This window comes from Salvelinus fontinalis, chromosome 6, assembly GCF_029448725.1.
Source record: "Salvelinus fontinalis isolate EN_2023a chromosome 6, ASM2944872v1, whole genome shotgun sequence".
In the NCBI taxonomy this organism is placed as follows: domain Eukaryota; kingdom Metazoa; phylum Chordata; class Actinopteri; order Salmoniformes; family Salmonidae; genus Salvelinus; species Salvelinus fontinalis.
In genome coordinates, this window is record NC_074670.1 from 23,929,414 (window position 1) to 23,957,000 (window position 27,587).

The 27,587-nt window shown below is 45.7% G+C and overlaps 1 protein-coding gene across 1 annotated transcript; it reads left to right on the forward strand.

Annotated features, from left to right (window-relative positions):
* The first annotated feature begins 6,949 nt into the window (after positions 1 to 6,949).
* On the forward strand, positions 6,950 to 26,582 carry LOC129857387 (protein FAM110C-like). Its single transcript, XM_055925594.1, has 2 exons — positions 6,950 to 7,180; positions 22,361 to 26,582. The coding sequence occupies exon 2, from the start codon at positions 23,133 to 23,135 to the stop codon at positions 24,528 to 24,530; it is 1,398 nt and encodes a 465-aa protein (XP_055781569.1). The 5' UTR covers positions 6,950 to 7,180; positions 22,361 to 23,132; the 3' UTR covers positions 24,531 to 26,582.
* The last annotated feature ends 1,005 nt before the right edge of the window (positions 26,583 to 27,587 follow it).

The following is a 27,587-nucleotide window of genomic DNA, read 5'->3' on the forward strand; positions in this document are numbered from 1 at the left end:
ATTGATTCTGGACAACAACTGGACAACAACTGGACAAGAACTGCCACAAAAGACAGACCCATGGGCCATGGCGCCTCTTTTCTGTTGATCAGTGCACAATCTCACTTCTTATGAAAGACAAACCAACCAACTAAACATCAATAGGCCTCATGCCATTACATGATTACCTTTGTGCTTCCATATGTCTAACAAGCGGTGGGGGATGATGGCTGTAAATGGTCGGAGAATCTGAGAGAGCCCAGGCCAAGAGGCTGGAGGTGAAGGTGTTATTCATTTTAAAAGTGTGTGTGTGGGGGGGTGGGGTGGGGGGGTGGGGGGGGGGGGGGGGGTGGGGGGGGGGGGGGGTTGGGGGGGGGGGGGGGGGGGTTAAAATAAAAATGCTAACAACCCGACATATAGTAAAGCTCATTGTTCTTTGCCTCTTTCCTGTGTATCCGGTGTCTTAGTGAAATAAAACCTATGCAAAGAGAAAGTCATAGCTATCTCTAATAGGCACTTCTTAAAGACACTATAGACTCTATACTGACTATACACTAGGTTCCTTTTAGGAACACTCAGAATCAAGAGCCAACACTGACGGCTGAGAAAGTGCATAGACATGTAGTATTCTTTACTTTCCCAAACTGGGTCACAGTAACAGCTCAGGCAGCCAGCCTGTTAATTACCAATGTGTCATATATCCTTCCACAGGCACGGATTGGGGATGTAACACTGGGTGAGCCCTGCGCTTAGGTTGGTAAAGGTAGGGCAGACAACTCTGAGTTGGGGCACTCACATCCTGTCTGTGTGAGCCAATCACTCTCAGATAGTGGCCTCTGCAGACCAGATCCAGACCGGATGACTTTACATTTGGGTGTCTTTGGTGGCAGCAATGGGATCTGGAACAACTTTGTTGGACCCCCAGGGCAACCCTGTTGTCTCCCCGGCGCCCCCGCCCCTCGATACGTGATTGTTCATTGCTTTCCAGGGATTATCACCATACGTTAATAGGAGCTCAAACAGATGACTGGCTCCAGGAATTGTGCTAGGATTTAGCCACCTGCTATGATGGCGTCTCACATCTGAGGTGGCGAGCATAGTGAGGAACAAAGAGGGGTGATTTGCATTTCGCAGGATATGCACTCGCTCCCTCGTGGGGGAAAGATGGCATCAAACAAGGTTGGGGTCTTTTGCTACCTCACACTCAGTGCCCACAGCAGGAAGTGGGGCTTCCTTGAGCCAGGGTTTGGGGCCATAGGTCAGCCAATGGGATCAGCAGATCATGTTACAGCACACAGATGTGAGAGAGGAGCAGTGGCACCGGTCCGGAGGTAGCCAAAATGCAGTGTGACTGACAGGTTGACCTCTGATTAGAGAAAACCGGAAAGGGAATCTCTTTTACTGAATTAGTTTCTTCACACACTGGAGAAGTAAAATAAAGGTTGAATAAAAGTTACATCTAAAATAAATAAATTAAAGAAGAACGAGTGAAGATAAGTGTTTCTGTTTTCTGTATGTGAGTGCATGTGTGTATCTTTGAGTGTGTTTATACTCTCTGCAGAGCAGGGACGTTATGCAGCCCCAAAATCTGAGGGGGCACAATGTATGTGAGGATGGCTGGGGGGGGTCTGGAGGGGGGCTAGGGCCCCCGTCCTTAAAATGGAAAATGTAGCATTTTTCAAACACCTTAGACACCTTTTTCCTGCAATCTAGAACCATAATCATTATGCTTCATTCTATGTCTAAAGTACGTTTATTTTTCAGCATATCTAAGCATAACTCTTGAGCTGTCTGTATCCTCCTGACTGGAGGCATGCCAGCTAAAATTGTTAGATTAGCTAGCTACTCTAAATGAATTGATAGCCTGAAATGGCTTCTTGGTAGCTGGTTATGAGGTTGGGAAGTCAACTTCATAAAATTGCTAGGTGGCTAGTAGTATTACAGAGAAACAACAACAACAAAATGTACACATATATATATACAGTACCAGTCAAAAGTTTGGACACACCTACTCATTCAAGGGTTTTTCTTTATTTTTACTATTTTCTACATTGTAGAATAATAGTGAAGACATCAAAAACTATGAAATAACATGTATGGAATCATGTAGTAACCAAAAAAGTGTTAAACAAATCAAAATATATTTTATACTTGAGATTCTTCAAAGTAGCCACCCTTTGCCTTGATGACAGCTTTGCACACTCTTGGCATTCTCTCAACCAGCTTCATGAGGAATGCTTTTCCAACAGTCTTGAAGGAGTTCCCACATATGCTGAGCACTTGTTTGCTGCTTTTCCTTTACTTTGCGGTACAACTCATCCCAAACTGTCTCAATTGGTTGAGGTTGGGTGATTGTGGAGGCTAGGTCATCTGACGCAGCACTCCATCACTCTCCTTCTTGGTCAAATAGCCCTTATACAGCCCGGATGTGTGTTGGGTCATTGTCCTGTTGAAAAACAAATGATAGTCCCACTAAGCGCAAACCGGCACTAAGACCGCTCTCAACCAACTCCATAAGGCCATAAGCAAAGAAGAAAATGCTCACTCAGAAGCGGCGCTCCTAGTGGCCGGGGACTTTAATGCTGACAAACTTTTAAAAGTTTCACAAAATTTTTACCAGCATGTCACATGCGCAACCAGGGGAACAAAAAATCCTAGACCACCTTTACTCCACACACAGATATGCATACAAGGCTCTCCCCTGCCCTCCATTTGGCAAATCTGACAATAATTCTATCCTCCTGATTCCTGCTTACAAGCAAAAACTAAAGCAGTAAGTACCAGTGAATTGCTCAATACGGAAGTGGTCAGATGACGCGGATGCTACACTACAGGCCTGTTTTGCTAGCACAGACTGGAATATGTTCCGGGATTCATCCAATGGCATTGAGGAATACACCGCCTCAGTCATCGGCTTCATCAATAAGTGCATCGATGACGTCGTCCCCACAGTGACAGTACGTACATATCCCAACCAGAAGCCATGGATTACAGGCAACATCCGCATCGAGCTAAAGGCTAGAGCTGCTTTCAATGAGCGGGAGACTAATCCGGACGCTTATAAGAAATCCCGCTATGCCCTAAGATGAACCATCAAACAAGCACAGCGTCAATACAGGATTAAGATTGAATCCTACTACACCGGCTCTGATGCTCGTTGGATGTGGCAGGGCTTGAAAATTATTACGGACTACAAAGGGAAACCCAGACCCGAGCTGCCCAGTGACGCGAGCCTACCAGATGAGCTAAATGCCTTTTATGCTCGCTTCGAGGCAAGCAACAATGAAGCATGCACGAGAGCACCAGCTGTTCTGGAGGACTGTGTGATAACACTCTCGGTAGTCGATGTGAACAAAACCTTTAAACAGGTCAACATTCACAAAGCCGCTGGGCCAGACGGATTACCAGGACGTGTACTCAAAGCATGCGCGGACTGTCAAGTGTCTTCACTGACATTTTCAACCTCTCCCTGACCAAGTCTGTAATACCTACATGTTTCAAGCAGCCCACCATAGTCCCTGTGCCCAAGGAAGCAAAGGTAACATGCCTAAATGATTACCGCCCCGTGACACTCACGTCGGTAGCCATGAAGTGCTTTGAAAGGCTGGTCATGGCTCACATCAACAGCATCCTCCCGGACACCGTAGACCCACTCCAATTCGCATACCGCCCCAACAGATCCACAGATGACGCAATCTCAATCGCACTCCACACTGCCCTTTCTCACCTGGACAAAAGGAACACCTATGTGAGAATGCTGTTCATTGACTACAGCTCAGCGTTCAACACAATAGTGCCCATGACGCTCATCACTAAGCTTAGGACTCTGGTACTAAACACCTCCCTTTGCAACTGGATCCTGGACTTCCTGACAGGCCACCCCCAGGTGGTAAGGGTCGGCAACAACACATCTGCCAGGCTGATCATTAACACTGGGGCCCCACAGGGGTATGTACTTAGTCCCCTCCTGTATTCCCTGTTCACCCATGACTACGTGGCCAAACACAACTCCAACACCATCATTAAGTTTGCTGACAACACAACAGTGGTAGGCCTGATCACAGACAATGATGAGATGGCCTATAGGGTGGAGGTCAGAGAACTGGCAGTGTGGTGCCGGGAAAACAACCTCTCCCTTAATGTGAGCAAGACAAAGGAGCTGATCATGGACTACAGGAAATGGCAGGCCGAACAGGCCCCCATTAACATTGACAGGGCTGTAGTGGAGCGGGTCGAGAGTTTCAAGTTCCTTGGTGTCCTCATGACCAACGAACTATCAAGGTCCAAACATACCAAGACAGTCGTGAAGAGGGCACGACAAAACCTATTCCCCTTCAGGAGACTGAAAAGATTTGGCATGGGTCCCAGATCCTCAAAAGGTTCTACAGCTGCACCATCGAAAGCATCCTGACCGGTTGCATCACCGCCTGGTATGGCAACTGCTCGGCATCTGACCGTAAGGTGCTACAGAGGGTAGTGCGAACGGTCCAGTACATCACTGGGGCCAGGCTTACTGCCATCCAGGACCTACAGTATATAATAGGCGGTGTCAGAGGAAAGCCCATAAAATTGTCAGAGACTCCAGTCACCCAAGTTATAGACTGTTTTCTCTGCTACTGCATGGCAAGCGGTACCGGAGTACCAAGTCTAGGACCAAAAGGCTCCTCAACAGCTATCTATCCCCAAGCCATTAGACTGCTGAACAATTCATAAAAATCGCCACTGGACAACTTACATTGACCCCCCCCCCCCCCCCCCCCTCTTGTACACTGCTGCTACTCGGTGTTTGTTTGTTACCTATGCATAGTCACTTCGCCCCCACACCTACATGTACAGATTACCTCAACTAGCCTGTACAACTCGGTACTGGTGCCCCCTGTTTTTAGCCTCGTTATTGTTATTATTTTTGTGTGACTTTTTATTATTACTTTTTATTTTAGCCTACTTGGTAAATATTTTCTTCTTCTTGAACTGCACTGTTGGTTAAGGGCTTGTAAGTAAGCATTACAACAAGTCTACACTTGTTGTATTCGGCGCATGTGGCAAATACAGTTTGATTTGATTTGAACTCTGGATCTTCCTTTCCTGTGGCGGTCCTCATGAGAGCCAGTTTCATCATAACGCTTGATGGTTTTTGCGACCGCACTTGAAGAAACGTTCAAAGTAAGTTCTTGAAATTTTCCGCAGTGACTGACCTTTATGTCTTAAAGTAATTATGGACTGTCATTTCTCTTTGCTTATTTGAGCTGTTCTTGCCAAACTATGAATTTGGTCCTTTACCAAATAGGGCTGTCTTCTGTATACCACCCCTACCTTGTTACAACACAACTGAATTGGATCAAACACATTAAGAAGGAAAGAAATTCCCCCCAAAAACTTTTAACAAGGCACACCTGTTAATTGAAATGCATTCCAGGTGACTACCTCATGAAGCTGGTTGAGAGAATGCCAATAGTGTGCAAAGCTGGCAAAGGGTAGCTACTTAGAAGAATCTCAAATATAAAATATATATTTAGATTTGTTTAACACGTTTTTGTTTACTACATGATTCCATAGGTGTTATTTCATAGTTCTGATGTCTTCATTATTTTTTCTACAATGTAGAAAATAGTAAAAATAAAGAAAAACCCCGGAATGAGTAGGTGTGTCCAAACTTTTGACTGGTACTCTATATATATGTTTTTATTAAAACAGGACAAATCTGAGGGGGCATGTGCCCCTGTGCCCCCTATGGGCATGACACCTCTGCGTGCAGAGTATTTCCAGTTACAGTGTGCTGTGCTACCTCACTCGCCCTGTCAAGAGTGATGAGAGCACGGGAATGAAAAACAGGTGTGTGTGTGAAATGTGTGGATCCCTTCTTTATCTCTTTCCTTTCCTCCCCCGGTCACCCAACCTTTTGGAGTCTGGCACTTTTGGTTGTTTTTTTATGGGAGGAAGGGAGGAAGGGGGACAGGCACAGACGGAGGGAGCACTAGCACAGAAGGAGGGAAAAAAACAACAATGATGATTGCAGATTGTGGCAAACTTCACCTCTTATCCCACACCCTGGATTAACTCTTAACTGTCCCCTACAGTCACATCTGAGTGTCCAGAACAACAGTGCAGTGTTAAGTCCCAACAAGCCTTTTGTTATACAACAATTAATCACATTATAAGCCAATCATCATCAGATACAGACAAAACACAAGAAATAGTAGCAAGTATAGGGATGATGTGTAAAGAGAATTGAGACAAATCATGTCTCATGAGGATTATAGATATAAGGCTATGCCCCACCAATCCCCACTCACCCCCATAATCCACCACAGGGGTCCTTTGAGGAGACTTCCCTCAAACCCCAAATGAATTAACAATAGTGAGGCAAGAGATTCAGGACATCCCTTAATATCTTTATTGTTTGTTTGCTGAGTAAATGTCCCAGTCCCAAGTGACTTTTGTTCATTTAATATAATCTTCTGTAGCCATCTAGACAGTCTGCTACCGCCCTAAATTGTATGACTTCAATTATCTATGAATTTGGTTTCCCCAGCCAACGCAAACCCAAGGATGTGGCTTTAATCAAAAATCTATTGAGTGAAACATGTAAAGTACCAAATTGTGAATCATGTAGCTTTCTTAAAAATATAATACTAAATGTATAATGAGTAGCCCATCCATACACAAATCTATTTTTTGCCATACAAATCTAAAAATGTCTAATACCAAGTTCTGTTTTGTCTTCAATATTGTTCTAAAGTACATTAGGTAAGGCATAGCCTATCATCGTCCTCCTATCGGTGATTATGTCTGTACAATATGTACAATACTTGAACTAAACTTTAACTCTTGATTCTGATTAAAACTTACCTGGCCCTGAAAAATAAAAACAAGGTCAATCACCCACCCCGACATAAAGGCTGAACTGGAGTCAGTTTGCACAACGCCCTACCTGCCCACTCCCCATTGTGGCACGGAGTCGCACCGCTGCTACAACGTAAACTACCCAGTGTTCTGGCAGTCTGCGCAGGAAGCGGACGCAGCACTGCAGACAAGAAGCGTGGAGCACTAGCGGTCTGTCAGTCCGACTATCTGCCGAATAAACTAGGCTACACAAGAAGCTGAGCAGATAACCACTCGGACAGATCAATGTCCCGTCCTAGTGGTTGAAAGAACCGATAGAAACGAGAGGACACCTGCATGAAGAGCAACACAACACAAGGTGAGCATGAAATGTCTTTTTAAATTGATTGAGTAGCACAAAGTTATAATGCCCGTTTTATTAGCCTACTGTAGCTCTTATTACTAGGTAAATTACAAGCAAAATAGGCTCCATCGTTTTGAGGAGTGTTTTCCTTCAGCGTCGAAATTCAATCGTGAATTAATAGCCTTCAGCATTGAGCATTGACAATAATTACTTCCATATTGTTTACGGTTTAATAATTGACAATAATTACTTCCATATTATTTACGGTTTAATCAACTATGATCTGAGCTGTACATAATAAGTAAATTATGCCTGATCATATGTGGATAAATGGGAGAATAGATTCGAACTTAGCTTGTTTATAACTCTGTTGTAGGCTATTATATTAAGTTACTGAATATTAAGGGTAATTGTCGAGAGGAGGTTTACTGAATGGTGCCGGAGCGCACGCTGGACACGTGTCCCTAGGCAATGTAACAAGGTGAATTCAGTGAGTCTTGGCTGTGCGTTATTCGGATGAGAGGTTATTTTGCTAACGGGTCAGAAATGCCTCACTGAGAGGAACATTTTATTTATGCCTGTTTTATCATGTTGGAAACGGAAGTATACAAAATTATGCACGCATGCTAGAGTTGTCCTCACCATGACTAAACGCAAAGTAGGCTACTTTCAAGCCGGGTGCACTGACTTGGTATTCTTGGATAAGCATAATTGTGCATCTATTTTAGGCAGTGTGCCAGTCAGTTTGTCATTCCAGATGGATAGGCTATACCCTCACATGTAACATGCCTTATAAAAACTGAAAGCACAAGTAATGTATTTTTGTGCATAAAGTGGATTGTGTAGTGCTACATGGCATTTTAAAGGTTAACTGTCAGCCTTGGAGGCCAGCGCTGTTGGAGAAGTTGACATGTACTATAATTCATCACATGACATGAAGGCCTCTCGTCTGACTCACCGTGAACTATTCTAGTCGTTAAGACTGCGGTTTCACGACTGCTTGTGACTACGGTCGAGATAAAAGTGAGATCGGGTGAAATGACTTCCTGATAAGATTGAACATCCGCGCGCTGATTGGAAAAGAGGCATACTACCTTGGCCCATAATGTTTTCATCTGGATAAAAACTAGGGCACGAGAAGAAATGATGGATGAGCTTCAAACCATCTGATCTCGATCTAATGCCCTGTCATTTTCCATGAGTGAGTGCACTGTTTCATTGAGTTTTACTGAGTTACAGTTCCTATGAGGAAATCATTCATTTTAAATAGACCCTAATCTATGGATTTCACATGACTGGGGATACAGATATGCATCTGTTGGTCACAGATACCTTTATAAAAATGGGCCTCGGGATCTCGTCACAGTGTTTTTGTGCATTCAAATTACTATTAATAAAATGCAATTGTGTTTGCTGTCGGGTAGCTTATGCATGCCTATACCATAACCCCACTGCCACCATGGGGAACTCTGTTCACAGCGTTGACATCAGCAAACCGCTCGCCCACACGACGCTATACACATGGTCTGCGGTTGTGAGTCCAGTTGGACGTTCTCTAAAACGACATGGTAAATAAATTAACATTAAATTCTCTGGCAACAGTTCTGGTGGACATTCCTGCAGTCAGTATGCCAATTGCATGCTCCCTCAAAACTTGAGACATCTGTGGCATTGTGTTCTGCGACAAAACTGCACATTTTAGAGTGGCCTTTTATTGTCCCCAGCACAAGGTGCACCTGTGTAATGATCATTTCTTTAATTAGCTTCGTGATATGCCACACCTGTCAGGTGGATGGATTATCTTGGCAAAGGAGAAATGCTCACTAACAGGGATGTAAACAAATTTGTGCACAAAATTTGAGCGCTAATTTTTTGGGGGGGTGTGTATTTGGAACATTTCTGGGATCTTTTGTTTCAGTTCATGAAACATGGGACCAACACTTTACATGTTGCATTAATATTTTTGTTGCCTTGTAGCCATTGTGTGGCATCTGTTTACCTGCAATGGCAACATTTTATGTTGCCTCATGCAGAGTGTAGTCTAACCTGGATTAGACATTAGGCCAATGGCAATGGACCTATAGGGAAGATATTAGGCACTGATGACCCAAATAAGTCCCCTAAAAAGCGAGACATGGGTGGGAGACAGCGCTACCTGAGATCTCACAATATGGCATAGCCAGCAGGTAGAGGAGCTCAAATCAGTGGTTCTTCAACAAGGTTCTTATGCAATTTTACCACCCAATAGGTTTTGACTTGTCTTTCGTATCTCACAGTCAGTATTGGGTGTTCCTCAAGTTCCCTTAGACTAGGGTTGGGCCAGAGCATTGTGTGGCATATGTTCTATTCATCCCCCACCAACTCTTTCTGATAGTTGGAGATAGTAGATCCAGACTTGCAGAGTGGGGATTATTAGTGTGGAGTCATATACCACTGAAGGCCAGTCTAAATAACCTGGACTACTAGACCAAACAAAGGGCACTCCTTTGTCTTGCAACCACAAACAAACTTGCTGTGGTGTATGTGTGTGTCCATAGAGCAGTCTGTTTCCCCCTCCGATTATATAGGAGAGCAACAGTGGTATTTTTTAATCATGCACCATGGTAACTTTGTGGTGTCGTTCCATTTTGACAGGCTGTTGCATGTTTTAAGATGCGGACATGGACAGCTGTGCTAGTATAACATGCAGTAGTGATGATGCTGATTTACTTTTACTTCCTAGCCAGGGACCCGACATGATCTCCCCCCCACCACAATGCAGTTAGTTTGATTTTGTATGACATTACTGCGAGATGAAGCTCAATGTGATTCCTCAGCAATTGTATACACAGTCATGGCAGTAGTCTCTCACGTTCAGTGTTATTTTCTAGTCCCGGTCGCTCTTTGGAGATGAGAAGAGGTGATCTTTGGCTATGCGGACAGGAGCCTGACGGATTTAGGACATTCACCAGTGTTTTGTGGGAAGGTTATAACCCATAAACAACCTTGCTCCATCGTACAGATAAGTGTGTACTTCCTTGATGTATTTAGCCTTTAAAGTTCATCCTTAGGAAATGAGCTTTGAGATCTGTCAGATATGAGAGCACAAGTATGTGTCATCTCTTCCTATGCTCATGGCTCCCAGTCTGCGGGAACCAGCAGTGATCTGACTTACACTACCTGCAAATGAACAGTCTGGCATCATGGAATAGTTGTTAACATCTGTAGTGTATTTTTCACCTATGGCAGTGGGTTCACACACTGCTAATTTAGCTGCTGTAATAAAGGCTGTTGTCTTTCTTTGAAGTTGATGCCACCAGAGCAGCCAGGCAGGACGATGTCCTCTGCTACGGCAGACCCAGCGGCACAAACAGAGCAGAGAGCAGGCAAAGCCAACCTCCAACAGCAGTCCGGTCTGGAGCGATGACAGGAGCCCTGGCATCATTAGGATGACTAACATTAAATGTAACATGGGCCGGGCCTCCGCGGTGTTGGTGGCAGTGGTGGGATCCGGGTCTCTGACTGACCAAGCGAGGACTCACAGCGGCGGTCGAGTCAGGGCCAAAAATGTCACATTGCCCACAGTGACGTTTTCTGGAGGTTTGTGTGTGGGAATGCATAGCCACGTGTTCATCCAGCAACAAACGTTGTATAGACATACACACATCGCATACTAGACTGACAAATAGCAGTTTACATTTACCAGTGGTATGCCATTGACCCATGTGTGCCCTGGTGTAGGACCGGGCTGAGCCACCTATGGTACACATCTTATTATTTCTGCATTCTTTCAGACTCATTCTTCATTTCTCTCTGTCATTTATGTTTGCACTCTCTTTTTTTGAGACTCTCCACATGTATAATCTCATTGGTGTTGACCCACATCAATCTGAACTGCTGAAATATAGTGGAAGCCACAGGGCCTTTCATGGTTTTAGTTCACAATAGGCCCCTCGTGTGTTTCTTATCACTTAAAGTTCATGAAACCCACAGTCACTTTCCACTGAACTCTTATGTTTTCTCTGACAGACCAGTCTTGTAATCAGTCATTTCCCCAAATGAAAATCATTGGTTTGTGTGTGTCACATTGTATTCTACAAAATGAAAATCAAACATTTGTTTTGCTTAATCCCTTTCCTGTTGCATGGTTGCCGTGTACAGCCCCCTAGTTACAGAAGGTGAAGCCCCCTAGTTACGGAGGGAAGCTCAGGTTCCTAATTAGAGGGTGAAGGGTCCTGTAAGTGACATCACCTTTCCCCCTGGCGCTATGAGTGTGTGGGTGCCTGTGTGGGTGCCTGTGTGTGTGTCTATGTGTGCGTATGTGTGTGTGTGAGAAAGAGAGAGAGAGAGAGAGAGTGTATGAGAGAATTAGAGGCAGCTGGTGTGAGACATTTGACAATCACTGCTGTGTGAAACTTCAAACACCCTCATTCTTCCCACAAACTGTCAGAACCGGAGCTTATAATTTTACTTTATTGTTCCTGTTGCCTGGTTTGGCCGATTGTTACCACCGTCTGTGGGAACTTCCTCGCCAGTGGTTCAGAGGAACAAATTATTCAAAAAGAGGAACTTGTCAAGAGACGGCCTTTATATGTGTTGTGTTTGAGAAGGTGCTTTTGAGATACCTAGCCTCATCCATATAACATTTCACAATATCGCAATATTATGTTTCTGCTAGTTGGCTATACCTGCACCAACAGGTATTATACCTTCATAACTTGTTCTCCATCTTCTTTTTAAATAGTGAGCAATTTGTTTTCAGCTATTTTATTTCCATGACTGATCAAAACTTTTTCCTCATGGCTCTCTCTTGTCCTTCTACAGCAGACATATGATGAGCAATATGTTTGGATCATCGACTCGCAATAAAATCGCAGTATCAAATTGCAATACATATAGAATCCTGAGAATTGCAGTAAATATCCTTTCGGCACCTAAGTATCGTATTGTGAAGTCCCTGGCAATTCCCAGTCCTACACTCTTAAAAATAAAGGTGCTATATAGAACCTAAAACAGTTCTTCGGCTGTCCCCATAGGAAAACTCTTTGAAGAGCCCTTTTTGGTTCCAGACAGAACCCTTTTGGTTCCAAGTAGAACCCTTTTGGGGTCCATGTAAAACCCTTTCCACAGAGGGTTCTACATGGAAACCAACAGAGTTCTACCTGGAACCAAAAAGGGTTCTCCTATAGGGACAGCCGAAGAACCCTTTTGGAACCCTTGTTTCTAAGAGTGCATGAGCTAAAAGTGCCCCTCCAGAATCTTCATCGGCAGCACAACAAATCAGATCATCATTCCTATTAATCTAGTCATTTTCACGATTCGCAACCGTCCTCCCACTGTAGCATCCATAGACCCATCTCTATCAGCCCCTAACCCAATAAATAATTCATCATCGATAACTAAATCATGAAAGGTGGTCCGCACCTCCATCTTCTACTGGTTCTCCCGTGTCGTGGTGACAGCTGTGGGAGCTCCTCTCCCTCTCACACTCACATCCCTGTAATTGTTCACAGCCCTGCTGGGTACCTCGGTGGCTCTGCCACATCCAATCAGAATCACCCATAGAGCCGTAATATCCACTCGGTCGCTGACGCATGACAGTCTGGACCCTTCAATTAAGAGGACACGGCAGTGCTGGGCACGGCAGTGCTGGGCCCGGCAGCCTCCAAGACTGCCGTCCATTCCATCCGACCTCTCCATCCGACTCACTATGGTGAGTCTTGGTGACTCTGACAGAGCAAGGAGGAGGAATGGGGGGTCTATTTCTGTGGCACTTGGGGCCTGTTTGTGGAGACGTGGGCCGACGACTGGGTAATGAGTGAAGGCAGCTGGCAGGTTCAGTGGAGGTGACACACTAGTACATATGGCAGGAAGGAAAACACTGGGCCTTGTTCTGGGTCTGTGTTTGAGAGGTTTTACCCTCATCTAGTTTTCCCCATGGTTGACTCCTTTATTAGTTTCGGAAATATCCCCCAAAAAAGAAAAAAGTAGGGCAAGTCATAAGTGGTCGGTGCTTGGTGGGCCTCTGTAAATGTGGCATGTTTTTGCAGGGAAATATGAAAAACACATTAGCTGACATTCTCTCTTTTCCTCAGGGTAAGTTGAAAGGTAAGCTAATCGAGTCGTATTGGTTTTTCCGTTCAGCTGATAGCTGTGTCTGTCACATTGGTGGTGGGTTGGTGATAAGTGACTGGTAGCCTACATTGTAGGTCGGTACATTGTATTCAGGCCATGGTTCATCCATAGTGGGACAGATAGCTAATCAATGGAAAGTGTCAGACTGTGAGTGGTGGTAGTGGGTGTCCTCTGGCACAGGGATTGGCTAGGATGTATCAGTGTGTTGAGAGATGACATGCTGTTTGGTCAGAGGACACTAGGGAGGCACAGCTGGAGGAGCCTCACCCCACCACCCATGACTAAATGATAACCCTTTACTGCCCCTCCAACACTTGGATGATGCCATAACAGACCAAATATCTGGTTGGAACATCCCGGCGACGTTGTAAGACTTCTGTGAAAAGGTTTTGTGGTCCCCGTTATTTTCTATTTGGAGTGCTAAGAGGTTGTAAATGCAGACACCCTCATGTTTAGACAGATCTTACACATAAGTTGCCCAGCTGTGCTAAACTTGTAGCATCTAAATAGTTTGCCTTTTATTAAGTAGATACATGGTTACATGAAAAACTGCAGCACTGACTAAATGTATTTTGTGTACTAACACAAAGTGGAAAGAGAAAAGACATGAACCCTTGTTGGACGTTCCATTGCAGGCGCTGGAAATTGTCCGCGTGCCTCAAACTCTCTTTTAACACTATGACACCACTAGAAACCGGCATATGCTGTTTCAGAGAGGGCGAATTCTTCCGACTTATTGAAATCAAACATCTGGCTCGGCTCCAGCAAGAGCTCTAGTTAGAGCTTTCACACCAGCTGAGAGCTTAATGAGGGCTCACTCTGGGAGAACAGCCTTCATAATTTAACACTCCAGGGGCTTTCGGGATGTGCCCAGATTTATGTGTGTGTACAGTACTATGTATACAACCCCAGGATGGTGTATTTGGGAGGTTCGGGGGGGGGGGGGATCTCTGGTACCCAACAGGGTTCTTTCTCACACACACAGCATTCAGCAGTATATTGGACAGAGGGTACGTTTTGTTTAGTCACATAAAGACATGGTGGCATTTATAGGTGTAACGGTGGTGGTCATTGTTTAGAATATGTACACAAAGCTATCCAGACCTGGGTTGGAGGCACCACATACCTGCAGAGAAGCCTACCTCCCCCCAAGAAGGCACACACACACACACACACACACACACACACACACACACACACACACACACACACACACACACACACACACACACACACACACACAGCTGCATTCCCCAAAATCCTGACCAGAAGGACTATAGGTCTTTATATAGGCTTTATATAATACATTTTACCAACATTTTCTTGATAGGTTCCCCTTCCAAGTGTACGTAAGTTCACTCGTCGACAGTGAGGCATCATAGTAGAGACTTAACATTCCCCCACTGAGCTGTAGACAGAGAGTGGATCAGGTGTCACTATATTGTGGCACGGGTTACCAGGGAGTCAGGGGCTGGGACTGGTTCCAGAGGTCCAGAGTGGAACACAGGTTGCATCCATGCCAGTAACTTCCACAAGGGCCGGGGGGGGGGGGGTTCAAAAGTTACGCGTAGTGTAACAAGTCAAAGTTACGCGTAGTGCTCCGTTGGAAAGATACGAATATAAAACTGTAACACACAAACAGTCCGTATTGAGTCATTGGGTTACATACTGTAGGTCAACTGTGCTGTGGTTATCAGCTCAACCAGGAGGGTGCCTGCTCCTGCTGTCGGAAAAAAAGGGAGTCGGTTTGATCTGTTGATAAAAGTTAGAATAGTCTAGGAAGTCTGGCCGTCTTATCTCAACCGTTTCAACCTTTATTAGCTCTGCACGGGTGTGAGAGCTGATAAGAGGTTGACCAGGGCCTGCGGTCTTACACCTCCAGTGCCACAATCAGGTAGTCCATGTGTCCTTTGAGTAGCTAATCAAGGGTGCTTTTTTAAAGTGACGTTCTGCACTTCAGGTTTTTGTGATTGGCCTCGGACTTGAAGGACTTTCCCGACTTTGAATAGACTTGGACTAGGCTAATATAAACATTTGACTTATAGACTGAAAAGTGGTAATGATACAGAGCAGAACAGGTTGCGTTCATCTCCACGTCTGTACAGGCTGTCTCTATTTCGACACTCACAGGCTTCGACGCTCCACTCACTGTCTTCCAGTGATTCGCTTTGAATGACAAAAGAGCCACATTCAGTGAGTTAAGTGGGCATCTCGTCTATTTTATGGTTGGAGGAGGTCTAGTGAGGTGGCGGTCCCTTAAGTCCCCCCCCCTTCTGACCTGATGCCCCCCTGCATGACAGTGGAGTGGTCTGAGGTACCCCCCCCGTCCCCACCCCACCCTGCAACATCCCCCGCCTCCTGCCCCCCCAACCATACATCATTTAGCTAATGGCCTGATGGCACTCGAAGCCTCACAATTGTGATGGGATTTACGGTGTGCCACTGGCTTTGTCTGTTGGGCCAGTGGAGGGGTGTTTGTCCCCCTGGCCCCGTCTCTGTTATTTTTTTATTGTCATGTTGTTGTTTTTTGTCCTCCCCCAGCTAATGAGATGGAGTAGTCCAGGTCTTTCCCTTCTTATCTACTAGACCCAGAGAGAGCCATTGTTTAGAGCCGTTAATAATGAAATGTCTGTGGCCCCTAGTGGAGCCAATTCTCTGTCCATCCTTAGAATACACCCTCTAGAGATGTTTCCGTAGTGCTGGTTAACGACCGAACAGGGTTGAACCGTTAATTTGGACCGTTAATGGTCATAGTCTTTATGTTCACACATGGCGCTGTCGACCTGGGCGTGTTGTGCATCCATAGAATCTACAAATGCCGCAAGAGAATCCTGAATAGGTTCTGGTTAAAATGAGTCCTGTTTCATCCTACAGAGAGGAGCCAGATGTTTCAAAAGACAGGAAGAAAAGGGGAATACAGGAGAAAGAGAAAGGAGAAAATATAGGGGTGAAGATTGAGAGATAGTTCACAGCAGATGCCCCTCGTTTATTTGACAGGTCAAAAAGAGGGTCAACACATTTTAAAGTGCTTCAAAGGTGGTCTCTCCGAGAATTGATGTACCTCTTATCTTGTGTTTATCCCTCTGAATGCATATTTCAAAGTGGAACTTGTTTTAACCTTCTAAACTGAGGACAGACGGTTTCCTTTGGATATGCTATGTTAGCTCTGGACTCTAGCTGGTTCATTGGTGGGTAGATGATGAAGTCCTCATGAACCAAACAAACACTTCCTGGGTTTGAGCCCTCTCTTCCCCACCAGAGTAATCAACAGATAACTACTGGCCCTCTTTAACCCTTCCTAGTCAAATGTCTTTGCTTACTCATATAGCTAACCTCTAGCACCATTTCTATTTGAAACAGGAGCAAAGTTAACAATACATTGAATCAGTTGTTTTTTAATTAGGCCTGTCCTCTGAGCTGTGCAGAAACATACAGTATATCACAAAAGTGAGTACACCCCTCACATTTTTGTAAATATTTGAGTATATATTTTCATGTGACAACACTGAAGAAATGACACTTTGCTACAATGTAAAGTAGTGAGTGTACAGCTTGTATAACAGTGTACATTTGCTGTCCCCTCAAAATAACTCAACACACAGCCATTAATGTCTAAACCGCTGGCAACAAAAGTGAGTACACCCCTACGTGAAAATGTCCAAATTGGGCCCAATTAGCCATTTTCCAGGTGTCATGTGACTCGTTAGTGTTACAAGGTCTCAGGTGTGAATGGGGAGCAGGTGTGTTAAATTTGGTGTCATCGCTCTCACACTCCCTCTTACTGACTGGTCACTGGAAGTTCAACATGGCACCTCATGGCAAAGAACTCTGAGGATCTGAAAAAAATAATTGTTGCTCTACATAAAGATGGCCTGGGCTATAAGAAGATTGCCAAGACCCTGAAACTGAGCTGCAGCACGGTGGCCAAGACCATACAGCGGTTTAACTGGACAGGTTCCACTCAGAACAGGTCTCGCCATGGTCGACCAAAGAAGTTGAGTGCACGTGCTCAGCGTCATATCCAGAGGTTGTCTTTGGGAAATAGACGTATGAATGCTGCCAGCATTGCTGCAGAGGTTGAAGGGGTGGGGGGGTCAGCCTGTCAGTGCTCAGACCATACGCCGTACACTGCATCAAATTGGTCTGCATGGCTGTCGTCCCAAAAGGAAGCCTCTTCTAAAGGTGATGCACAAGAAAGCCCGCAAACAGTTTGCTGAAGACAAGCAGACTAAGGACATGGATTACTGGAACCATGTCCTGTGGTCTGATGAGACCAAGATAAACTTATTTGGTTCAGATGGTGTCAAGCATGTGTGGCGGCAACCAGGTGAGGAGTACAAAGACAAGTGTGTCTTGCCTACAGTCAAGCATGGTGGTGGGAGTGTCATGGTCTGGGGCTGCATGAGTGCTGCCGGCACTGGGGAGCTACAGTTCATTGAGGGAACCATGAATGCCAACATGTACTGTGACATACTGAAGCAGAGCATGATCCCCTCCCTTTGGAGACTGGGCCGCAGGGCAGTATTCCAACATGATAACGACCCCAAACACACCTCCAAGACGACCACTGCCTTGCTAAAGAAGCTGAGGGTAAAGGTGATAGACTGGCCAAGCATGTCTCCAGACCTAAACCCTATTGGGCATCTGTGGGGCATCATCAAACGGAAGGTGGAGGAGTGCAAGGTCTCTAACATCCACCAGCTCCGTGATGTCATCATGGAGGAGTGGAAGAGGACTCCAGTGGCAACCTGTGAAGCTCTGGTGAACTCCATGCCCAAGAGGGTTAAGGCAGTGCTGGAAAATGATGGTGGCCACACAAAATATTGACACTTTGGGCCCAATTTGGACATTTTCACTTAGGGGTGTACTCACTTTTGTTGCCAGCGGTTTAGACATTAATGGCTGTGTGTTGAGTTATTTTGAGGGGACAGCAAATTTACACTGTTATACAAGCTGTACACTCACTACTTTACATTGTAGCAAAGTGTCATTTCTTCAGTGTTGTCACATGAAAAGATATACTCAAATATTTACAAAAATGTGAGGGGTGTACTCACTTTTGTGATATACTGTATAGGTATGACCTTTGCTTTTGGTTTATCAAACCTGGGTCGTACTCATTAACCAAGTCGGCCAAATAATACCATTGATTAAAAGCAAAATTGAGTGAGCCGAATCCATTTGTTGTGCACACAACCGCAATGCGACCCTGGTGACCACGGAACGTCGGACCCTTTTCGCGCTCGCTACTCTCTCGGCCCCAGTTGTCTGTCCGGCCCAGAGGTACTGATGCAGCGTGACACAAAACATCTGCTTCCTCTTATGGGCTACATGGGGACGCTTGGTTAAGCCTTCCCTGCAGGCGGGCTAGCAGCTTCACAGACAGAGAGGGAGACAGAGAGGGAGACAGAGAGGGAGACAGAGAGGGAGACAGAGAGGACAGACACATAGGGGGGGAACGACAGGGTGGTCGGGAAAAACAGAGAGAAAGAAAGCAGGAGAGAGACGGGGGGGTGGGAGAGAGAGACAAATCCAGCGAGAGAGAGAGAGAACGCGAGAGGAGGTAGAAAAAGATGAGAGATGGATAGTGACGTATGAAAGCCAGGGAGATGAGAGGGGTACAGAAGAGGTTTTAATAACTACCCATTGTGAGAGGAGGAGGTAGTCAGGGCGGGAGCAGGGGCGATGCAGGGTGATAAGAGAAATGTTCTGCTGTGGCCATCACACGGTTTTCAAAAGAGAGAGGATCACAGTAAAGGATGCTGGGTACTAATTAGTCTCATTAGAGTCAATGGAGTTAATGGAGGCTGTTGTCTGTGTGTAAATGCAGGTTGGGTCACCCCTCGCTCTCACTGTTTGTGTGTGCGCACGTACGTACGCGTCAACCTGGTCTACTGACCTCACCCTGTGTTTTCAGATCCAACCTGTTTTCTTACTTTGTGGCTTGTCTATTTCTTGACCTGTCTATTTCTAAATCTTCTCTCAGTTATCAATCACCATGTGTGTCCAGAAGAAATATGAACAAACTTAAATTTGGGCCACTCTCTGTTTTGTATGTAATAAATAGTGTCCCAAAAAACCGATGGCTAGCATTGTGATTCACACTGATCTATGCATTGTTCTCAGTGATAGTACTTACAGTGCTCAGAGCAAGAGATAACCTCTAATCAGAGACTGGCTGGCTCTCTTCAAACGGCTGTTGTCACATCCAATGAATACAATGCCTTCAGAAGACATTTACATTTCAAACACCAAAAGGCATTCTTATGAACACAGTCAATCTCAGAGGGGAACACGGTTTTTGAACTTGGTCTTAGTGAAAAAGGCAGTGGTTTTCAAAAGATGTATGGTCTACGGAGTTATACTTTCATATTCTCAACAGTCTCCCTTGTTTTGTCGTATAACGTGTTTCTATTCATATTTGCTTAGCTCTTGACTCCAACATCCTGCGGTCCCCCTTTTTTGTCTTCCATTGGTCAGTACTAAAACCAGGATCTACTCCATGCCACAAACTCTGTAGAACTCCTATTCAGATTGGATTGAACAACTCACACTTCCATGTAGGGTTATAGGCTGCCTGTCATCAGTACCCCATATTTGAGTTCATAGGCAGGCACTAATCTTGCTTTACGCTCCACTGGCATAATCCTGCCACTTGAAACGGCAATCCTCCTGTCTGATGGAGCACATATCCTCCGGAAGAACGGTGTGTGGTAAATATGATGCCCCACCACCTCCACCACCGCTACCCTTAGTTCTGCTCCATTTTTCATTCCCCGTTTCTTTCTGTAGTCACACGTTACTGGATAGTCTGGATAGTCCATCTGTAGATATAGATGGTCATGCTATCAACAAACTAGGCAACTGCTTGCTAAGGTTAGGGTTAGGTTTAGAATATGGTTTAGGGTAAGGGTTACATTTAGAGTTAGGATCAGGGTTCAGGTTAGGGTTAAGGGTTAGTAGATACAGTAGTTGGTTGAAATGTTACGGATAGTCTGTAGATCTAGAGCATCTACAGATGGACCATCCAAATAAAGTGTTACCCTTTCTGTTTTTATCCCTGTCTAGGCTCTTTCCTCTGGCACCTGTTGAGTTTTGTTCCGGAACTTATTCCAAACAATGGGTACCTTTCCCGGCCTCGCCTGCTTGACATCTGGAAAGTGTAGTCGTCCCCCCTCCTCTCTAGACTGAATTTATAGTAGTAGGCCTTCTAGGCCTTTTGACAGCAGGGCAGAGGGGGGTTGATGCGAGAGAGGTGTGGAGGTTGAACGGTAGAGAGCCAACCTAAATGCAGGAGGTAGGGAGGTAAGCCTCCTTTTTATGTCATGGTGCCAGTAATGAGCTTTTTCACAAATTCATAGGACTTTGTGTAAAGTCTTGGGGGGTTTGTTTCGTGATCATTAGGGCAAGGATCCTTATGGAAAGTACTTGCTATTTGCAAAGTGCCTCTGTTTCTTTGCTATTGAACCGTACCAACATACTAACCTCATACTGTTATGTAATGTGTACACAAAACCCTTTAAAAACACCACAGACATAGACCCTTTTCCTGCCAGAAGTAAGCCAAAATAGACTTATTTGTATCACACCTCAGGCCACTCTGAGAACAATACCACTCTGACTCTCCAGCAGTCACACAGCAGAAGGAGCACATTTGGTTTTCTGGGCCAGTTTCTAAAAACTTTTTGAAGGAAAGTAAATGAAAAACAGCCACCACCTGTGCTCTCAGGTTTTTGTAGCAGTTTGGGGTTTACAGACAAGGTCTTTCTACTGCTATACCACAGATGGCAGCCTATGTAGGCTCTCGAGTGGCGCAGCGATCTAAGGCATGCATCTCAGTGCTGGAGGTGTCACTACAGACTCTGGTCTCGATCTCGGGCTGTATCACAACCGGTCGTAATTGGGAGTCCCATAGGGCGGCACACAATTGGGCCAGCGTTGTCCGGCTTAGGGGAGGGTTTGGCCGGGGTAGGCCGTCATTGTGAATTAAGAATTTGTTCTTAACTGACTTGCCTAGTTAAATAAAGGTAAAACAAAAATGAATGTGGGCTCTCAAAAAGGCCTGATAATCTGCAAACCAACTCTGTAGACAAGGAATTTCATTTACTGGGCAGGGCCTTATTGCCACATGCTGACACACACATACATACATATACACATGCATGCAAGTGCACACACATACACACACGATAATCATGTTGGGATGCTCCCTAGCTATAAATACTTTCTCTGCTCCTTGGTTTAGGCTCCCTATCCCGTTATAGACACAACCTCGTCCCCTCCCTTCCTTACTCCCAAGTCAGCGCAATGCGTGACCCTAAAAATAACAGTCTTCTCTTTCTATGCAACATGTCATTGAGATATGTACCATTTTCAAACAACTCCAGTTCCTTTTGGTTTGAAGTTGAATTTATCATTGGGGCTTGGTAATTTGGAGAACAAGCGGTCTCGCTGCAACTGGGAGAGAGTCATTGCGTTGGAAGTGTGTTGGTTTACTTAGCAGGGTTTTTATGCAGGGTTTTTAAATATTGATGGTCTTGTGTTAGTGAAGTATTCTGTGCAGCTGTTTAGGACTGCAAATGTGGTATGCGGAAACTTTGTTCAACTCATCACGGCTGATTATGCAATTTTATATTAGGAGCGATGCCTCTTTTTCTGTCAACCTCGCATGTTGAGGAGAAATCGTTTAGGGAGATGTGTTGAGCTCCTTCCCCCTTCTGCACGTAGACACAGACACATTCCCTCACAGCTGCAGAGTGTTACGAATATCAGTGCAGAAGTATGATTGCTAAAATGAACGTAGCCTCCAAGATATTCAATTCCTCGTAAAAACTTGGATTGGCATGTTTTGTGTATTCCCAAAAGCAGTCAGCTCAGTGCATGCGTGGGAGCTTGGCCCAGCTCTTCCCTGACAGACACAGGACTCATTCCAGCTCTAAAGAGTGCGACATGAGCTCAGTGTGAGCTTTAGGGACTACTGTCACTCTCTGCCATATGGCCTCTCTCTGTTTCTTTGTCTCTGCTTCCCTGGAGAAAAGCAGACTGCGCTAACCTCTCTTTTTTTAAATCTTTTTCTCCCAGGGGCTGTGAGTGCAGCTGAGGTGAGGACAAGGACAAGTCCTTCATCCGTCCGTCAACGTCCGAGTGTCCCGGTGCCGCCCACTCTCAGGTCACCTCAACCGCGACGGCGGCCGAACAAATAGGAGTCTCTCGAACCCAGCGTCCCTCGGACTGCCTGCCTTCGCAAAGCAAATATTTGAGGCCATTATATCTCATTTCCCAGGGCTAACCTTCAGTGAAAAGATCAACGGAAAAGGAGTGATCGCTCAGAGAGAGACGGACAAAGAGAGAAAGAAAGAAAGGGGGAGGGTGAAAAATAGTAACCCTTTCAAAGTGAACTCTGCCTGCTATTTCTGCTGCGCTGTGGGCAGGAGAACATCCCATTTGGGAGTGCTGTTGGCCAGTGGCAACAGGATTTCCCTGCACCCTGCCCATTCATCCAAATGCCTGTGTAAATACTAGATAGAGATATCAATTTGTCTGGGCTCCAGCAGTGCCCAAAAAGAGACTATAAGCTATCTATAGCAAGCTCCACATCAAACGTGGCCTCTGTGGTCACAGAATTGCTACCTATTTATTTCCTCCGTAGAGAGATTCAGGAACTGTGAGTGAGAATGGGAGCTGCTATGTCTTTAGTTCTGAAGCAGAAAGCTTACTGAAAAGCTCACACCAGACTAGAACTTGAAAGGTACAACAATATATCCAGGGAGACACCTTTCGCCACTAGCTGCAGGAGAAGGCAGCCATTTTCGGGCTGCTGTTTTGATGTCTTTACCCAAAAGGGTGGAGCACCATGAAACCGCTAACACCCATAGGATCCCCCTCACCTCTGAGGCTCCTCAACAAGGGCCCGGACTACCTGCGTAGGCAGATGGAGGGTGGGGGCCAGGGCCGATCTATCAGCGCTGTAGAGAGACTAGAGGCAGACAAGGCCAAGTACGTTAAGAGCCAGCAGGTCATTAACACCAAACAGGAGCCCGTCCTGGTGCCCTGCACACCACCTCCTCCACACCGTCGTCCCCTCACCGTGCCTGGGAGTCTCACCCCACGGCTGCCACCCCGCCGATCCTCTGCCCCTTTCACCACCCTGACTGGCCCCCTCAACGTACGAGACGAGAACGAGAACGATGACTCGAGGAAGGAGAATTGGAGGACGTCGGTGGATGTGGAAGCACGGAACAGGAGTAACGCCAACAAGGTGACCCCACCCAGCCCCAGGACCCCCAGGACTCCACCCTCCGTACCCCTGGTAGCCCCTCACAGTGCCCCCATCCTGAGGAGGAGCACCGGTAAGCGCATGCTGCGGCCTGACTCCCTGGTCATCTACCGGCAAAAGAAAGAGTGTAAAAGCCTGCCTAGTGGTGGCGTCATACTGGGGAACTCCAACATGGAGATAAAGGGGTACAACTTTGTCCGCCGCCTCTTCCAGGGCTCCATGCGGGAGAAGAGTGGCGGGGGCGAGAGGGACACCCAGAAGATGGTGATCAGCGAGGAGAAAGCTCTGTCGCGGGATGGTGACTCACGCATGTCCTGGACCAATGACAAGGACACAGTGGACGGGGGACAGGGAGGGCCGGGGAGCCGGAGATCCAGTAAGACGGACCACGAGCGCTCACCGCTGCCCAGCCCTGGCCTCAGCCCTGGCTTCAGCTGTACACTGGAGCGGACTAAGAATGGTGTTAGCTGTGTTAGCAATGGCACCACCAATGGTACCAGAAATGGCAATGGCATCACCAAGGGCAACAACGTGAGTGACCACACTGACAACGAGGCGGACATCTGGAAGCGGGTGCCGCCACCACCACCACCGCGCCGGCGTTCAGGACTACAACGCTCCAAGTCAGATCTGCTTCTGCGATGCTCAGTGGCGTTGTCTGACCAGGAGCATTTCTTTGACTACTGCGGGCTGGACCTGGACATGGTGGACCGGCTGGGGCCTGAGAACTTCCTGGGCGGGGCCAGCGACGTAGACACGCTCTCATTGGTGCTGAGGAGCATAGGGGGAGGGGGCGGTGGCTCGGAGCCCAGCGAGTTCTCCCGCCACTCAGGAGAGGCGGGGCTTTTCCAGGAGGAGGTGGCCGAGAAGCTGACCACGGGGGTGTCAATCATCGAGAGGAACGCCCGTGTCATCAAATGGCTCTACAGCTGCAAGAACGCAGCGCAGGAGGGGCCCAAAGAGTCCACTGTTTAGACACCACTTCTCTAAAAGAAGACATGTTCCCCTATGACTGAAGGACAGAGACTTTGTTATTGTATTGTAATCCTTAGTCTTCTCCCAGGTTGATATGCTGTATTTACATGTCCTATGGAAAGTGTGAGGGGTGTGGATGGGCTAAACCTTATTTTTGAGTGGAATCATTTACCCCTGAAGATGTTGCTGTCAGTGAGTGTGTGGTTGTGTTGGATATGGCTGTCCCGCCCACTCCCTATCCTAACCAATAGGTATTGTCAGATCTATAGTGACTGACAGCCTCCCCAAAGCTCCGCTCGGACTCTACAACCAACAATAAGGCGCATCAGTGAGAAAACAACAGGCACAGATGAGGCTGTATTTAGCGTCGTGGACACACAACAACACACCCCTACACTCTTCCCTCGAACAAATTCATAATTTAGAACGTAAAACCACAGAGTTATTTTTTTCTAAACTGGAGTGAACCGCGAGTACCTCATTCCGAACTGTAACAGTTCAGTTTGTGTGTTGCTTTTTTCCCCCTTTCTTCTTAAACGCAGGCGTTGGAACAAACACGCGAGGGACCCCTGTGGGGTCGTTAATGCACTGAACTGGACGAAAAGTGAGAGAGAGAGGAAACGAGTGAGAGAGAGAGAGAGAGAGGAAACGAGTGAGAGAGAGAGAGAGGAAACGAGTGAGAGAGAGGAAACGAGTGAGAGAGAGGAAACGAGTGAGAGAGAGAGGAAACGAGTGAGAGAAAGAGAGAGGAAACGAGTGAGAGAGAGAGGAAACGAGTGAGAGAAAGAGAAACAGCTTTATAGGAGACTCCTCTCCAATTAAACACTGAGCATAATACTCTAGAGGCAGTACTACCGCGACAGTAGTAGTAGACAAGGAGGGACGCAGGGTCGGTTATCTTGATCCTACAGCACCTCTGAACCTTACCCCAGAGAGAGCTAACTCTTACACAGCAACTACTGACCACTGATACGTTCGTTGTGATACAATTGTGATTGATGTTGACAGCTACAGCTATGTAACTGGCTGGCTGTGAACTCTTTATATCTGTTGCTACTGTGTAAGCTACCTTGTTGCCATTGCAGGATAGAAATCAAAGTGTGATATGTTATTTTACTGGATAACTGGTCAATTCCTTGTGGAAAAAAAGTGACTTTTTACTTCGCTACCACAAAATATTCACTTAAAAGGGCATTTTAAATTCCTCACCAAACATAGATTATTTTGTTGCTGTTTTTCATGTAACATATTTCACCATAGTAGGTGTTCAAAGTGTAAGGGACCATGAGCTATCAGGTTGCCAAATATTTAAGGGTGTCACCTTCACAGAGCTGACGTTTACAGAGTCCCCCAGACTCCCTCTGGTTTTGGGGCTTGGGGTTCCTCTCCCCCCTGGGGCCAATGGTCATCTGGTTCTCCCCCACAGGAGACCCTAGGCCTGGGGGAGGACGGTAAGGGGGTGAGAACTCCCCCTCTCCCCCCTCTACCTTTAATAGCTGTAGATCCTACCTCACTTCATCAATCTGTCAGTGATGCCCCTTTTATCTAAATGAAAATGTCACCTTGATCAGAGTTCTCCCAGGGATACCTCTGAAAAATTCACTGAAGGTCCACGGGTGGTATGTACGGGTTAGAATGTGACCCGGAGAGACAGAGAGAGTCATTGGGTGGAGTAATATTGGGCCTGAGGAAGGTCACATGATAGGCTATGTAATAAATCAACAACCGATCCCCTTTCAGAGCCATGGTGTTTTCTCTCTGTTAGTAGCATGACGCCCAAAACAACTGGACCCCCCCTTTAAACTGGATTTGTGTAAACTCCTCGGGGAAAACTGTTCTCTTGCATGTTTACAAAATGGCTCTGTACATTTTTCGATCTGTTTTATTTTCCATATATGAGAGGTTTCGTTTTTATTCCAAAGAGAAATGTGTATGATGTTGTACACAGACAATTTTAAGAATAAAGTCATATTTGTGCGAGAAGAAAATGTAATTGTTTTATTGTTTTTTTGGCTCCAGCTCCAATAGACATAAACAAGTATACAAAAACCATTAAGCAGCGCACATTTCTTTATACCACATCAACACCATAGTGAAGCATGACAAACTCTGTCTGACAGAAACAGTACGTGATGACTTCCTCCACTCTTTAACATTGCAATCATCATTTTAGTCTTAAGTCTTACAAACTTAGGTAACCATTTTGTGGGTACAGGCAACCCGTTGTTTACAGTAGGCTAATAACAGTAGGCTAATACAGTAGGCTAATTGTTTACAGTAGGCTAATACAGTAGGCTAATAGTTTACAGTAGGCTAATACAGTAGGCTAATAACAGTAGGCTAATAACAGTAGGCTAATTGTTTACAGTAGGCTAATAACAGTAGGCTAATACAGTAGGCTAATTGTTTACAGTAGGCTAATACAGTAGGCTAATAGTTTACAGTAGGCTAATACAGTAGGCTAATAACAGTAGGCTAATAACAGTAGGCTAATTGTTTACAGTAGGCTAATAACAGTAGGCTAATACAGTAGGCTAATTGTTTACAGTAGGCTAATACAGTAGGCTAATAGTTTACAGTAGGCTAATACAGTAGGCTAATTGTTTACAGTAGGCTAATAGCAGTAGGCTAATTGTTTACAGTAGGCTAATAACAGTAGGCTAATAACAGTAGGCTAATTGTTTACAGTAGTCTAATAACTACTTTTGAGAAGAAAAAACCTACCTAAGCGTAAATTGTTTTAGGAATGTCTGATGGAAAAGAGTGAGTGAGTCAGTGTTTTGATGTTGTCTGGCCCTTTGAATCTTTGTTGTCTGTTTCTACCACCTCACATCTCATTTTTCACATTAGCTCAAGAGGCTGCCTGTGGTAATCCCTTTAGCATTCTGAGCATATAGAACCCCTGAGTGAGTTGCAACAGGTCCTGTTTACAGACAACAAAGGAGACTGTGGCCTGATGCTATGTCTAGGTGGTCAGGTTGAGACGTCTGTGGACAACTGCTACCTTTTCTCCGTTTCTGTCTCTCTTTCTCTCTCTCTCTCTCTCTCTCTCTCTCT

What these genes read in the sequence shown, in the direction of transcription:
- LOC129857387 (XM_055925594.1), top strand. Translation starts at nt 23,133, where the DNA reads ATGAAACCGCTAACACCCATAGGATCCCCCTCACCTCTGAGGCTCCTC.